A 15,420-nucleotide genomic window follows, 5' to 3' on the forward strand; every position below is an offset into this window, starting at 1 on the left:
ACAATGATGGTAAGTATCACCATTAAGAAAGCTCGACTTGTCGTTAAGATTTTTTCCAACAAGTTCAAGGAGTTGACTATGATGAGACTTTCTCACTCGTAGCGATGCTAAGAGTCTGTTGGAATTATATTAGCGATTACTGCATTATTTATGAAATCTTGCAGATAGGATGTCAAAACATTGTTTCCTCGACGATTTTCTTGAGGAAAGGTTGTATGTGATACAACCAGAAGGTTTTGTCAATCCTGAAAGATGCTAATAAGTATGCAAAGCTCCAGCAATCCTTCTAAGGACTGGAGTAAGCATCTCGGAGTTGGAATGCATGCTTGGATCAGATGATCAAAGATTTTGGGTGTATACAAAGTTTATGAGAAACTTGTATTTCCAAAGAAGTGAGTGGGAGCACTATAGAATTTCTGATGAATATATGTTGTTGACATGTTGTTGATCAGAAATGACGTAGAATTTCTCGAAAGCATATAGGGTTATTTGGAAAGTGTTTTTCAATGGAAAGCCTGGATTAAGCTACTTGAACATTGAGCATCAAGATCTATAAGGATAGATCAAAACGCTTAATGATACTTTCAAATGAGCACATACCTTGACATGATCTTGAAGGTGTTCAAGATGGATCAGTCAAAGAAGGAGTACTTGCCTGAGTTGTAAGGTATGAAGTTAAGACTTAAAGCTCGACCACGGCAGAAGAAAGAGAAAGGACGAATGTCGTCCCCTATGCTTTTGTCATAGGCTCTATACGGTATGCCATGCTGAGTACCACACCTGATGTGTTCCTTGCCACATATCTGGCAAGAGGGTACAAAGGTGATCTAGGAGTAGATCACCAGATAGCGGTCTAAATTATCCTTAGAGGAATAAGGATATGTTTCTCGGTTATGGAGGTGATAAAGAGTTCGACGTAAAGAGTTACGTCGATGCAAGCTTAAACACCTATCCGGATAGCTCTGAGTAGAGATACCGGATACGTATAATGGAGCAACAATTTAGAATAGCTCCAAGTAGAACAGTTATTTGAAATGGCTCCAAATGTAGCGTAGTAGTTGCATCTACAAGATGATATAGAAATTTGCGAAGTACATACGAATCTGAATGTTGCAGACCCGTTGACTGAAACCTCTCTCACAAGCAAAACATGATCAAACCCAGAACTCATTGAGTCTTAATCACATGATGATGTGAACTAGTTTAGTGACACTAGTAAACTCTTTGGATGTTGGTCACATGGTGATGTGACCTGTGAGTGTTAATCACATGGCGATGTGAACTAGATTGTTGACTCTAGTGCAAGTGGGAGACTGTTGGAAATATGCCCTAGAGGCAATAATAAATTAGTTATTATTATATTTCCTTGTTCATGATAATCGTTTATTATCCATGCTAGAATTGTATTGATAGGAAACTCAGATACATGTGTGGATACATAGACAACACCATGTCCCTAGTAAGCCTCTAGTTGACTAGCTCGTTGATCAATAGATGGTTACGGTTTCCTGACCATGGACATCGGATGTCGTTGATAACGGGATCACATCATTGGGAGAATGATGTGATGGACAAGACCCAATCCTAAGCCTAGCACAAAGATCGTGTAGTTCGTATGCTAAAGCTTTTCTAATGTCAAGTATCATTTCCTTAGACCACGAGATTGTGCAACTCCCGGATACCGTAGGAATACTTTGGGTGTGCCAAACGTCACAACGTAACTGGGTGGCTATAAAGGTACACTACAGGTATCTCCGAAAGTGTCTGTTGGGTTGGCATGAATCGAGACTGGGATTTGTCACTCCGTGTAAATGGAGAGGTATCTCTGGGCCCACTCGGTAGGACATCATCATAATGTGCACAATGTGATCAAGGAGTTGATCACGGGATGATGTGTTACGGAACGAGTAAAAGAGACTTGCCGGTAACGAGATTGAACAAGGTATCGGGATACCGACGATCGAATCTCGGGCAAGTACAATACCGATAGACAAAGGGAATTGTATACGGGATTGATCGAATCCTCGACATCGTGGTTCATCCGATGAGATCATCGTGGAACATGTGGGAACCAACATGGGTATCCAGATCCCGCTATTGGTTATTTACCGGAGAACGTCTCGGTCATGTCTGCATGGTTCCCGAACCCGTAGGGTCTACACACTTAAGGTTCGATGACGCTAGGGTTATAAGGAATAGATATACGTGGTTACCGAATGTTGTTCGGAGTCCCGGATGAGATCCCGGACGTCACGAGGAGTTCCGGAATGGTCCGGAGGTAAAGATTTATATATGGGAAGTCCTGTTTTGGTCATCGGAAAAGTTTCGGGCTTTACCGGTAGTGTACCGGGACCACCGGAGGGGTCCGGGGGTCCACCAAGTGGGGCCACTAGCCCCGGAGGGCTGCATGGGCCAAGTGTGGGAGGGGACCAGCCCCAGGTGGGCTGGTGCGCCCCCCCACCAAGGCCCAAGGCGCCTCCAAGAGGGAAAGGGGGCAAACCCTAGGGCAGATGGGCCCTAAGGCCCACCCCAGGTGCGCCTCCCCCTCTCCCCCTTGTGGCCGCCACCCAGATGGGATCTGGGGGGCTGCCGCCACCCCTAGGGAGGGAACCCTAGGTTGGGGCGCAGCCCCTCCCCTCCCCCTATATATACTTGAGGTTTGGGCTGCCCATACACACGAGTTCCTCTCCTTCTTGGCGTAGCCCTACCCCTCTTCCTCCTCGTCTCTTGTGGTGCTTGGCGAAGCCCTGCTGGAGTATCACGCTCCTCCACCATCACCACGCCGTTGTGCTGCTGCTGGATGGAGTCTTCCTCAACCTCTCCCTCTCTCCTTGCTGGATCAAGGCATGGGAGACGTCGTCGGGCTGTACGTGTGTTGAACGCGGAGGTGCCGTCCGTTCGGCACTAGGATCTCCGGTGATTTGGATCGCGACGAGTACGACTCCTTCAACCCCGTTCTCTTGAACGCTTCCGCATAGCGATCTACAAGGGTATGTAGATGCACTCTCCTTCCCCTCGTTGCTGGTTTCTCCATAGATAGATCTTGGTGACACGTAGGAAAATTTTGAATTTCTGCTACGTTCCCCAACATACACTACTTCAAAATCTATAAGGCAGAAGTTGAGAATCAACTTGAAAAGAAAATTAAACGAGTCCGGTCAAATCATGGTGGAGAGTACTTCTCGAAAGAGTTTGATGCCTTTTGTGCGGAACACGGCATTATTCACGAGAGGACGCCTCCCTACTCACCCCAGTCAAACGGGGTTGCCGAGCAGAAAAACCGTACTCTAACTGATTTGGTTAACGCCATGTTAGATACATCGGGTTTATCCAAGGCATGGTGGGGGAGGCTATAATGACATCCTGTCATGTCCTGAATAAAGTTTCGACAAAGGATAACGAGATCACTCCTTATGAGAAGTGGACCAAGAGAAGGACAACACTCTCGTACTTACGTACCTGGGGCTGCTTGGCGAAAGTTAATGTGCTGATCCCCAAAAAGCGTAAACTTGGACCAAAGACTGTGGACTGTGTTAATTTGGGCTACACTATGAATAGTGTTGGCTATAGATTTCTAGTAGTGAAATCTGAGGTACCTGGCATGAAAGTCGGTACAATTATGGAGTCTAAAGATGCTACATTCTTTGAGGACATTTTTCCCATGAGAGATGTACAAAGCACTTCTAGACAGGAATCTGAGGAGACTCCTGAACCTGCCATTCCGATGGAATATTATAATCAAACACATGATGAAAATCCTGAGGAGGATAATGAGGAATCCCTTGGTAGGGGCAAGAGACAAAGGACTGTAAAGACCTTTGGTGATGATTTCTTCATATACCTCGTGGAGGATAATCCCACTTCTATTTCAGAAGCGTATGCATCTCCAGAAGCTGACTACTGGAAGGATGCGGTCCGTAGCGAGATGGATTCCATCATGGCTAACGGGACTTGGGAGCTTACTGAACGTCCTTATGGTTGCAAACCATTGGGGTGCAAGTGGGTGTTCAAGAAGAAGCTTAGGCCAGATGGTACGATAGAAAAGTACAAGGCTAGGCTTGTGGCCAAGGGCTACGCCCAGAAAGAAGAAGAAGATTTCTTTGACACTTATTCACCTGTGGCCAGACTGACCACCATTCGAGTATTACTCTCGTTGGCGGCCTCGCATGGTCTTCTCATTCATCAGATGGATGTTAAGACGGCTTTCCTGAATGGAGAGCTAAAGGACGAAATCTATATGCAACAGCCTGATGGCTTTGTGATGGATGGTCAGGAAGGAAAGGTGTGTAAGTTGGTGAAATATTTGTATGGCCTGAGACAAGCGCCTAAGCAATGGCATGACAAGTTTAATGAAACGTTGACATCTATTGGCTTTGTTGCTAATGAGGCTGAAAAATGTGTATACTATCGCTATGGTGGGGGCGAAGGAGTTATACTGTGTTTGTATGTTGATGACATACTGATATTTGGGACTAATCTCAAGTTAATCGAGGAGGTTAAGTCTTTCCTATCTCAGAACTTTGATATGAAGGACCTTGGAGTGGCTGATGTTATCTTGAACATCAAGCTATTGAGAGATGATGAGGGTGGGATTACACTTTTGCAATCCCATTATGTTGAGAAGGTGTTGAGTCGTTTTGGATATTCGGACTGCAAACCATCTCAAACACCATATGATTCTAGTGTGCTGATTCGAAATTCTAAAGGCACAGCTATAGATCAATTGAGATACTCTCAGATTGTTGGTTCACTACAGTATCTAGCGAGCGCAACGAGGCCTGACATCGCATTTGCTATTAGCAAACTGAGCCGATTTGTTTCCAAACCAGGTGATGTACATTGGCGTGCTCTTGAGAGAGTTATGCGCTATCTGAAAGGTACTATGAACTATGGACTTCACTATACCGAATACCCGTCGGTACTTGAAGGGTATAGTGATGCGAATTGGATCTCTGATGCTGATGAGATGAAGGCCACAACTGGGTATATATTTACTCTTGGAGGTGGTGCTGTTTCCTGGAAGTCTTGCAAGCAAACGATCTTAACAAGATCGACAATGGAAGCAGAATTAACAGCATTAGACACATCGGGTGGCGAAGCAGAATGGCTTTGAGATCTGTTGATGGACTTGCCAGTGGTTGAGAAGCCGGTTCCGGCCATCCTTATGAACTGTGACAATCAAATAGTTATTGTCAAGGTGAAGAGTTCAAAGGACAACATGAAGTCCAACAAACACATAAGAATGGGATTGAAAGCTGTCAGAAAATTGAGGAACTCCGGAGTGATAGCGTTGGATTATATTCAAACGGCTAAGAATCTGGCAGATCCCTTTACTAAAGGGCTATCACGTGTTGTGATAGATAACGCATAAGGGAGATGGGTATGAGACCCACATGAGTTGCCATGGTAGTAACCCAACCTATGTGATCGGAGATCCCGTGAAGTAGGACCTGGGAAAACAAGCCAGTGGTGAACTGAGGAGAGTAACTTTACTAACCCACTCTGTTGGAGATGCAATACTCTCGGAAACTGTATGGAAGGATGACTACTGTCTTAATGTGTTCCAAGGCTTATATGCATAAGCAAGATGCTATCCTATAGAGCGATCTTTGGAGGAACACACCTATATGAGCCCGACTGCTGGTCACAGTCTATGAGATTGGAGTGATCTCTAGCAAGCTCATGAACAGGCCAGGAGTGTGACTAATATGCTCTACCTGAGAGGTTGGCCTTCGGCAGCCTCGTATCAGTGAGACTTGTGGTGAAACTTCTTGACGCCAAACTGACAATTCAAGGCATAGTCCATTGTTCAGTTGTTAAGGAGTGTAACTACTTGGTCTAGGTGGAGCTCAACCTTAATCGGTCTCCACTGAGATGCTGGTATATCAAAACAGCGTTTGGAACAAAGGACAAACTGGGCCCCTGAGATCTGGTGGGAGATTGTTGAGCTATGAGACGGGCCTAGAGCCCATATGACAATTTCAAATTTGATCTCTAAGGGCCCATGTAGGTGGCATGACAAGGTGGTGGGAAGTTTAGTCCCACCCCGGAAGTGGAAGGAGAGTTGTAGTGGTTTATAAGGGATTCTCTTTCTCATGCCATTGGAGCTTGAGAAGAGATGAGGCCCTCGCGCACTCCTCCTCTGCTCGGCTCGCCATGCCGCGCCGCGGGATTGAGCCGAGCCGAGCCGAGCTCCTATGCGCTTCTTTTTGCCGGTGAGGAACGGAGAGTCTTTGATAGGTGGGGCCACGATCTGAGACGTCGGACCGTGGGCTACCGATTTGAATGTGGGTTCAGCCCACGTCTCTCCACGCGCAGCCGCACATATATATGTGGGGCGCTGCCAACCCTAGCCGCCACGAAACATAACGCATCTCCGCCTCCACGCCCACGTCGTTCCTCTGCTGCTGCTGCCGCCGGCGACTCCGTCCCGTTCACCGCGTACACGGTTGACGGGAGAGTAGGCCTCCGAAACCCCGCCTCTCCGGATCCTGTACGGGAGAGGGGCGATTAGGTTCTTGGGTAGCGACTACGCGACTGCTTGCTTCTGTTCATCTACGTCCACATCACCTTCATCATCACCATGTCGACCGACGCCGACCGTGCCGCCGCTGAGAAGGCCGAAGCCGACAAGAAGGCCGCCGAGGATGCCGTGGCTACTGCCACCGCCACCGCTGCCGCATGGCCGATTGGAGGGTATACATCGTTTATCCCTCTCATGTTTCTTTCTGTTGTAGCAGTACTAGCGATATGCGTAGATGTTTCTACTATATGCGTAGTACATGCTCTGTTAGATCGTAACCAGCATGTTATCAATGCTGTCAATATCATGCTCATGATTTATTTATGAATTAATTTAATCGAAAAACTGCCTATTTGCTTATCATTATCGACATCCTTCTCAAGCTTCGCGACGCTGCCGTCGCCGCTCGGACCAGCGTCCTCTCCAGCCGCTGGCGCCGCGTCTGGACGCTACTACGAGAGAGCTCCACTCCCCCCCCCACACACACACACCGAGAGTGACCCTCAACCTCGCCCTCGTCGCCGAAGCGCCGGCCCTCAGCCGCCTCGACGTGTGCGTCATGGAAGCCAGTCACACCACCCCTGAGTCCATGGCGGCCTGGCTTCCCATCGCCGCACGCCGCATCTCGGGCGATTTACTCCTCGTATTGCAGACCAACATACCAGACTACGAGGTCTGGGAAAGAGGCGCCCTTGAGCTGCCATGCTTCGAGAACGCCACCTCGATCACCCTCGAACTAGAGGGTCTTGGCCTCACGATGCCGCCTTCCGGCATATTCGCCCGGCTCACCAATCTCCAGCTAGGTTGCATCCGGCTACGTGGTCCGAGCATGCTCGGCGAGGCTGTCTCCTCGCCGCGCTGCCCGGCGTTACAGAAACTGACTCTCAGTGGTACCTCGGGTCTGGGCAACTTGACCATCCACTCGGAATCTCTCTTGGAAATGACACTGACGCGCGTGCACGGCTTGCAGCAGCTCAATGTCACAGCGCCGACACTCAAACAGTTAGAAGTGCTGTCCTGCTTTACTAAAGGTAGGATGATTTTGATCCTACCGGTTGCAAACATCTCCGCCCCTCAGCTGGAATCCCTCATGTGGTGGGATGATTCTGATCCAAAGTTCACCCAGCTCGGCAAGATGGAAAATCTACAGTGCCTGAGCACCTTCCCTTTTACTATATATGAAGAAACTGACCATGTACGCGAGTTACAGAATAGCTACTGTACAAGGCTTTTGCGGCGCTTTGAGCTCATCCACAGTCTCAGATTCCAACTTGTGAATGATCTGGTGAGTTGATTCTTATGTGAGTTATGCCATCAACGCATAAACTTGCAGTTCAGTTTAAGGAATGTGTCATAAGCATACAAAATTGTCAACTTATTTTTCTTTGCCTCAGTCCGTGAAAAATTGCTTTGTGCATCCAATCGTTTATCCTCCCTAGTAGCATGATATCCTTGGATATGCCAGTACTTTTTACTTCCTTTGAGTAGTTAGCATTGAATTACACACTAGCAGTACTAGTATACGGTTATTCCTTATCATGGGGGGACATGAGCTCGAACTTGATAGCTTAAAAGAATCATTTCTTGTTTGTTATTGACTTTGTAAACGAGATGCTTGTGTCCTTCCCAAGTTTCTAACTATTGCAAATAAATAATCCCTTTTTGTGACTTCCTATGAATCTACAGGAGGACATTATTACTAACCAACAGTACCTGATGGAAGACATTACCGGGCTCCCAGACATTACATTCATGTTCCTGGATATAACGGGAAACGGGCATTCCTTTGTACCCAGTTCATTCCATCTTCTCAGGATGTGTACTGGTTTGAGAAAGTTGTCTCTTACATTTTGTGGCACAACTATACGCCCGGAGGTAATACTATCCCTACTTTTTTTTAAATCTAATACCTGGGTATATTTCTTGACACACCTATGCTTGAGCTGCAAGTTGCTCTACACTAGGCTCTGGACTGATACCGAATGTTGTGCTCGAAATTATATCTGTGGCAGATATATGGGCATATGGCTTATGTATCTCCCATTGGCATTGCATGTTAATTGCGTTGGTATTTATTTGGTAATAGGTTTCAGATTTAAAGATTGTTATGTCTGTTGAAAATGAGAAAAACTATTGGGCATGATTCAGGATTTTGTTTCCAACAAAAGAAACGGTGTACCTCCTTCATTTTCTCTGCATTTCTTCAAGATCGTTCTTGAGTGACCTCTCTCTCCAGAGGGCGGCGTGATCCTGTGATTGTTAGGTTAGGTGGTGTTGGGGGTGCAGGGGAGCAGATGACTGTGTTGCAAGGCTGTGAGGTCACTGGCAGCCACCGGGGAGGCCGGGGCAGCAGTGCAGGTCTGCAGGAGGCTCCAGTGGAGTTGGAGGAGAGTATGGCTTCTCCCATCAGGACTGTTAAAAAACTTGTTAGCTTCAATCTGGCGAACGCCCTGTACAAAATGTTGTACCGCAGCAGCTTGTGCACAGGTAAGATTGTGAAGAAAATTGAACTGGCAGGTGCAAGCAGTAGCTGGTTCTGGCTGGGTTTGATTCAACCCGTGGTTGATCACCCGTGGCTCCCATTAGAAATATTAGTAATGTGAATTTGACTCAACAACAAAGTCTGTCAGTCCCAAACAAGTTGAGATAAGCTAGAGTTGAAACCCATAAGGTCATGGTTCTTCCACGTGGATAGCTAACTTCCACGCATTTCCACGCACCCCTGTCCATTGCTAAATCTTTGGTAATATTTCAGTCCTTCATATCTCTCTTTACGGACTCCTCCCATGTCAAGTTTGATGTACCCCGACCTCTCTTGATATTATCAGCACACCTTAACCCAACCCCTATGCACTGCCGCTTTTGGAGGCATGCGTTGTTTTTTTAGAAAAGGAGGATTACCCTCGGCCTCTGCATCTGGGCGTTGCATGCAGCCATTTTATTAATTATTCATAATGACCTTACAAAGTAGTACATCAGGTAGTCTAAAGCCACCATCTTAGCAACATCTGTTGCTACTCCTATCCACTTGATGAAGGGGTGCCAATAGTCAGGGGCGGACCCAGGAAAAAAATTGAGAGGGGGCAATAATGTATGGCCATATTCATGAATTAACAAGGCAATCGTCCATATAAACTAGAACCTAGGCACACTCACTTCATTCTCCATGAGAAAACAAAATTCATTGCAAAGTGAAAGGAAAAACTATCAATTTGAAACAAAATGGCTTACATCAGTATGTCAATATCGTGTCCCGGAGTTGCAAAAGAGAACATTGACACTTTGTCTAACAATCTAATCTACAACATGCAAGAAAAAAAATCATTATCAAACGGAGGGAGAATGAAAATATTGAAGGATGCCTTTAAACAAACGAAAAGAGCTTTTAGCACATTACCTTTTGCTTCGTCCCATGCCGACTTTTCACCTCATGAAAGCGTTTAACCATCACTTCATTTGAAATTTTCCTAGCAATCCTTTTTTTACAAAGAAAATACGACTACGGTTCATACCAATTGACTCTAAAATGTTGATTGATCTTCCAAATTGTCCTTGGCTTAAACTTTTTAGGACTAGGCTGATCTCCTCATGATGATTGGGATTGGAATATGCAATCTTCTTCGTTTTAGATGGATATACAAAGGAGTCTTGTTCAAATCAACTAGTTCTGGCATCTTGGTGAGTTTTTTTACTCTCCGTTAGCTTCTCAACAACTTGATGTGCCAAAAAGCAATGCTTTAAATGAACTGTCAAGGCTTTAAACATCATGCATGAAGTTGAATTGTGCTGGAAACTAGGAAGAATAGATGATCCGAATGAAATTATGAGTGTGTCATTCTAGACTAAAGTTTGGTACAGAAATTTAAATCTTACGAGAAAACTGTTTGAACTGATCTAGTGATCTAAATCGGTAAATTATAGTATATACACAAAATTGATGAAACTAATATGGTTCCTACACAGGAATTGCAAACGGACAAAAAAGTTTGAAAAGAAAGAACCCTAATAATTAATACGGCTTAACGATGTCAATTAGAATGCTGAAATTGCAGAATCCGTGATGAGGCTTTCTTGCGGAGGTGGCGTGTAAGCGCGAGAGATAGAAGACGGCAAGCGCGAGAGACAGGCGACGGCAAGCCGACAACTACAGGATGGCAAAAATGCTACACCTACGTACACTTACGTTTCCATCTTACGTAAACTTCCTAACTAATCTCTCCACCCCCCTGATTTCAACTGGGTGGGCCTCCCTCCTCTAACTTCGCCCAACAAAAAGATGCCACCTGGCCTATTATGTTAATTACGTAGGACTAATTACGTAGATGTAGCATTGCTACAGGATGCCTGCGGTGATCACACATGGCGGCTGTTTCGGGACGGCTCCGCTGCTGCCGTATCGTGCTATCACATCCAGATTATTAGGGCCGCACTGATCCATCGAAATTTTCAGTAGTACGTTTTTTGTATCGGACGTGCATAGGCTATTTCTTAGTGGTGGGCTTCTATAGATTTAGAATATTTGGGCTTCTGAAAATAAACAAGAAATTGGGCTGAGTGGGGCCAAAGTAACGGGCCAAGTGGGGGCACACGTAGCTCGACTGGATCTATCGAAGCCTATGAGGAAAAATCGAGTGGGGGCAACTGCCCCCACGACCATCAACGTGTGTCCGCCCCTACCAATAGTCCGAGCCTAATATCAAACAGACATCGCACAAATGCCTAACATCTAAAACCGGAGGCCCTAACCAAGCCACATACCGGGTATGGGGCATAAACCGGTCTGACGCACTCTCATGGGTCGTCGCCGCCGTATTCCATCAATCCATCTTCAAAGCAGGTACTGATAAAACGACCTTGCCAGGCCTGACGTCGATGCCGCCACAGTGTCAAACAACGCCACCGCTCTGCGCTCGTCCATCCAGACACATCTGTCGTTGAGATTCAGCTGCACCATGCCGCCAATACTCATTGTCGTCGACGCGGTAGATCCAACGCCGCTCCTCCTGCCAACCTCCACGCCGTCGCCGCTGCTGGAGCTGCCACGCGGAGCCCACCACCCATAGTAACTCCCCGAACACCCAAGCCTCCCAAGACGGTGCCTCCATGGAGGACACCATGTGCATGGCGCCGCCACCACCCAATCCAAGACGGATTTTGGACTTCCGTCCGGGAGTGGGTCAGAGGTGAATAGGAGGGGACCTCGGCTTCGCCTCCAAGGAGGGTAACGATGCCAATGCCGTCGCCGATGCCGGGTCGAGCTAGCCGACCAAAGTTTCCTCCGGTCCCCAACCGGAGGAGAGACACTTGGTGCCACTGGAACTCATAGATTCTGATCTTTGTGAGATGAATGGTGTGTTGACTAAAGGTGGAAAGAAATATTTCATGACTTTGATAGATGATCCCACTAGATATTGCTATGTGTATCTGTTAAATACTAAAGATGAGGCTCTACACTGTTGGAAATATGCCCTAGAGGCAATAATAAATTAGTTATTATTATATTTCCTTGTTCATGATAATCGTTTATTATCCATGCTAGAATTGTATGATAGGAAACTCAGATACATGTGTTGGATACATAGACAACACCATGTCCCTAGTAAGCCTCTAGTTGACTAGCTCGTTGATCATAGATGGTTACGGTTTCTTCCCATGGACATTGGATGTCGTTGATAACGGGATCACATCATTGGGAGAATGATGTGATGGACAAGATCCAAATCCTAAGCCTAGCACAAAGATCGTGTAGTTCGTATGATAAAGCTTTTTCTAATGTCAAGTATCATTTCCTTAGACCATGAGATTGTGCAACTCCCGGATACCGTAGGAATACTTTGGATGTGCAACGTCACAACGTAACTGGGTGGCTATAAAGGTACACTACAGGTATCTCCGAAAGTGTCTGTTGGGTTGGCACGAATCGAGACTGGGATTTGTCACTCCGTGTAAACGGAGAGGTACCTCTGGGCCCACTCGGTAGGTGTAACGCCCCAGATATACTTTCCATATTTGTATCCAACTCTTGCCGTCTCCGGCAGTAAGTTATATTTATTTCTCGGGTTCGGGTCTTTGTCTCCGTGTGTTGTTTTTCTTTTTCGTGCATCTCTTATCATGTCATCTCGTGCATTGCATTTGCATACATGTTCATCTCATGCATTCGAGCATTTTCCCCGTTGTCCGTTTTGCATTCCGGCGCTTCGTTCTCCTCCGGTGGCCATTTCTAGCTTTCTTTTGTGTGTGGGGTTCAAACATTTCCGGACTGGACCGAGACTTGCCATGCGGCCTTGGTTTACTACTGGTAGACCGCCTGTCAAGTTTCGGGTCATTTGGACTTCGTTTGATACTCCAACGGTTAACCGAGGGACCGAAAAAGCCTCGTGTGTGTTGCAGCCCAACACCCCCCAAATTTGTCCCAAAACCCACCATACTCTGCTCCATGTCCTAGAGCGTTCGATCACGACCGCGTAGGCGAAAACCGCACCTCATTTGGACTCTCCTAGCTCCACTTATGCCTATTTAAACACCCCTCCATTCGGATCTCAGATTTCTCCCCGTCCTCCTCCGAAAAAATACAGATCTCCTTCCTCCGCCGCCGACGGACGTGTCCGGCCCGCGCCGGACAGCGTCCGCTCCACCCCGCCGCCACTCAGCCGCCGCCACGTGGCCCGGGGGACCGCTTCGCCGCCGCCTGGTGCCTCCCGCCGCCAGCACCGCCTCCCTCCTCGTCTCCGGCGCCCGGCGCCGCCGTGGGCCGCCGCCCCGCCACCGCTCGCCGCCCCTCCGCCGGCCTCCTCTCCGCCCGTGGCCGCCACCACCGACGCCCGGCCGGCGCCGCGCCCCTCCGCCGCCTCCTCGTCGCCGGCTGCCGCCACGGCCACGGCCCCCTCGCCGGCGAGCTACAGGAGCTCCGGCGTGAACAGTACTCCGGCGCCGCCTCGGGATCCGTGCGCTGGATCTAGATCTGGGGTTGACCCCCTCTCCCCCGAAACCCTAACTCCCAGATTTTTTTATGCATTCTTTGACTCTCGTATCTCCGCAACCGTAGCTCCGTTTTGGGCATATGATATATCAAAATCTTCGTGTCGACATGTACATCATTTCATTCCATTGCATCATTTGCAATTGAGGTCATCTTGTTGCCCAAAATGCTGTTAGAAGGAGGCTTCGTGAGTTAAATTGCAGATCCGTTAGTTCATCATGCATTTTTGTCATTTTTGCCATGTTTAATTCGTGCATGATATGCCTGTGCCCCTTTGGGATGAATTGTTAAGCATTTTGTCTTCTTTCCAGAGGTGCCACCCATGCATTTTTAGGATGTGTGTGTTGTCTTGTGCAAGCTTGCGAAGAGAGGTACCTGAGATTGCTGATTTCATGGACTTAGTGATTTTCACTAAGTCTGGGATATTTTAGTTCATGATGCTATATGTCCAGCTTGTTTCCTAGTGATCCGTGCCTCTTTTGAGGATGATCAGTAAGGGAGTTTTGATATTTATGTTATGCTCTATCCATCCATGTCTTTGTTTGCATATGTGGAGTGCTCTAGGTTGACTCAATTGAGCTCAACTTTTGCTTCGTTGTTAATCTAGGCAGATCGTCAACTTGTTTGCGATTTTGCCGATGCTACCGTTAGTGTTCCATGCATGCTATGCCTTTGTTATTGCCATGTGTAGCTAGCATATTGTGCCTTCTTGCTGGTTATATGCTCTCCTTGCCATGACTTGCACCGTACTGAGTGCATCGAGCTCGTTTACATGCCTTCGTGAGTTAAATTTCTGCATGTCTCAGTTTTCACTAAGTCTGAAAACTGATTGTGTTCGAGCTATGTTGGTGAGCTCGGTAGAGTATTTTGTGAACCCTTTTGGCCCCAGGTCACTTTGGGTGATTTGTTAAGTTTGTTGAGTAGCTCCATGACATGTTCTTACTTGTCATGTTCAGGTTTTGTATCATGTTGTTTTGCTGCTCCGAAGAGGGCTTCGTGATCTGAAATTTCAGGCTAGTGTTAATTTCACCAAGTCTGGAATCTGTTTTGCATATTCATTTTTGCCATGCTTGTTTGAACCTCTTAATGGATGAATTTTCCTATGGCTCAGTGCTAGTGTTTTGTTAACCATCTTGTGTACATCACTGCCATGTATTTTGTTTTCATGTTTGGTGGCTGTAGCATGTTCATTTCGTTGCATTTAGGAGCCTACTTGCTGTATATCGCAGATCGGTTCGTTTCGTAAAACGCTCGCCATTTCCAAACCGTAGCTCCGATTCCTATGATCTTTATCGTTTTCAGGTGATTTCTTCCCCTCTATCCAGTGGCCCACTTGGTCATCCAAGTTGAGGCCAGGTTCATGCATTTTCTGTAACATCTTGCATTTTGCATCCCGCATCGCATATCATCTTTGCATCTTATTACTTGTCCTTGCACGTGGTTGAATGTATTCTTGTTGCTTGTTTGTGTTGTTGGGTAGAGCCGGGAGACGAGTTTGCTAACGAGGAGCCCGTTGAGTGTGCTTTTGAGGATCCAGTCAACTCTGACAGCTTTGCAGGCAAGATGATCATACCCTCGAAATCACTACTATCTTTGCTATGCTAGTTTGCTCGCTCTTTTGCTTTGCCACTGCTACGATGGCTACCACTTGCTTGTCAGCCTCCCAGTTGCATGATTGAACCTCTAACCTACCATTGTCCTAGCAAACCATTGATTGGCTATGCTACCGCTTTGCTCAGCCCTTCTTATAGCGTTGTTAGTTGCAGGTGAAGATTGGAGCCGTTCCTTGTTGGAACATTTATTTACTTGTTGGGATATCATTATATTGCTATGTTATCTTAATGCATCTATATACTTGGTAAAGGGTGGAAGGCTCGGCCTCTTGCCTAGTGTTTTGTTCCACTCTTGCCGCCCTAGT

General features: G+C 46.9%; 2 protein-coding genes across 2 annotated transcripts in view; both read left to right on the plus strand.

Moving 5' to 3' along the window:
* Positions 1-7,100: 7,100 nt before the first annotated feature.
* LOC125532717 lies at positions 7,101-8,666 on the plus strand. Its single transcript, XM_048696665.1, has 3 exons — positions 7,101-7,808; positions 8,210-8,398; positions 8,610-8,666. The coding sequence occupies exons 1-3, from the start codon at positions 7,113-7,115 to the stop codon at positions 8,664-8,666; spliced, it is 942 nt and encodes a 313-aa protein (XP_048552622.1). The 5' UTR covers positions 7,101-7,112.
* Positions 8,667-8,817: 151 nt separating this feature from the next.
* The window catches only part of LOC125532718, a 30,189-nt gene continuing 23,586 nt past the window's right edge, over positions 8,818-15,420 (plus strand). The window contains exon 1 of the mRNA XM_048696666.1: positions 8,818-9,010. Within this exon, the coding sequence (XP_048552623.1) occupies positions 8,818-9,010 (193 nt within the window). The remainder of the gene's footprint in view (positions 9,011-15,420) is intronic.

This window comes from Triticum urartu, chromosome 1 (genome assembly GCF_003073215.2).
Source record: "Triticum urartu cultivar G1812 chromosome 1, Tu2.1, whole genome shotgun sequence".
In the NCBI taxonomy this organism is placed as follows: domain Eukaryota; kingdom Viridiplantae; phylum Streptophyta; class Magnoliopsida; order Poales; family Poaceae; genus Triticum; species Triticum urartu.

Bases quoted from the DNA above. Each gene is read 5' to 3' on its own strand.
- LOC125532717 (XM_048696665.1), top strand. From the start codon at position 7,113: ATGGCGGCCTGGCTTCCCATCGCCGCACGCCGCATCTCGGGCGATTTA. The intron at 7,809-8,209 runs GTGAGTTGATTC...ATGAATCTACAG, and splicing joins TCCAACTTGTGAATGATCTG to GAGGACATTATTACTAACCA. The intron at 8,399-8,609 runs GTAATACTATCC...ATTTGGTAATAG, and splicing joins GCACAACTATACGCCCGGAG to GTTTCAGATTTAAAGATTGT.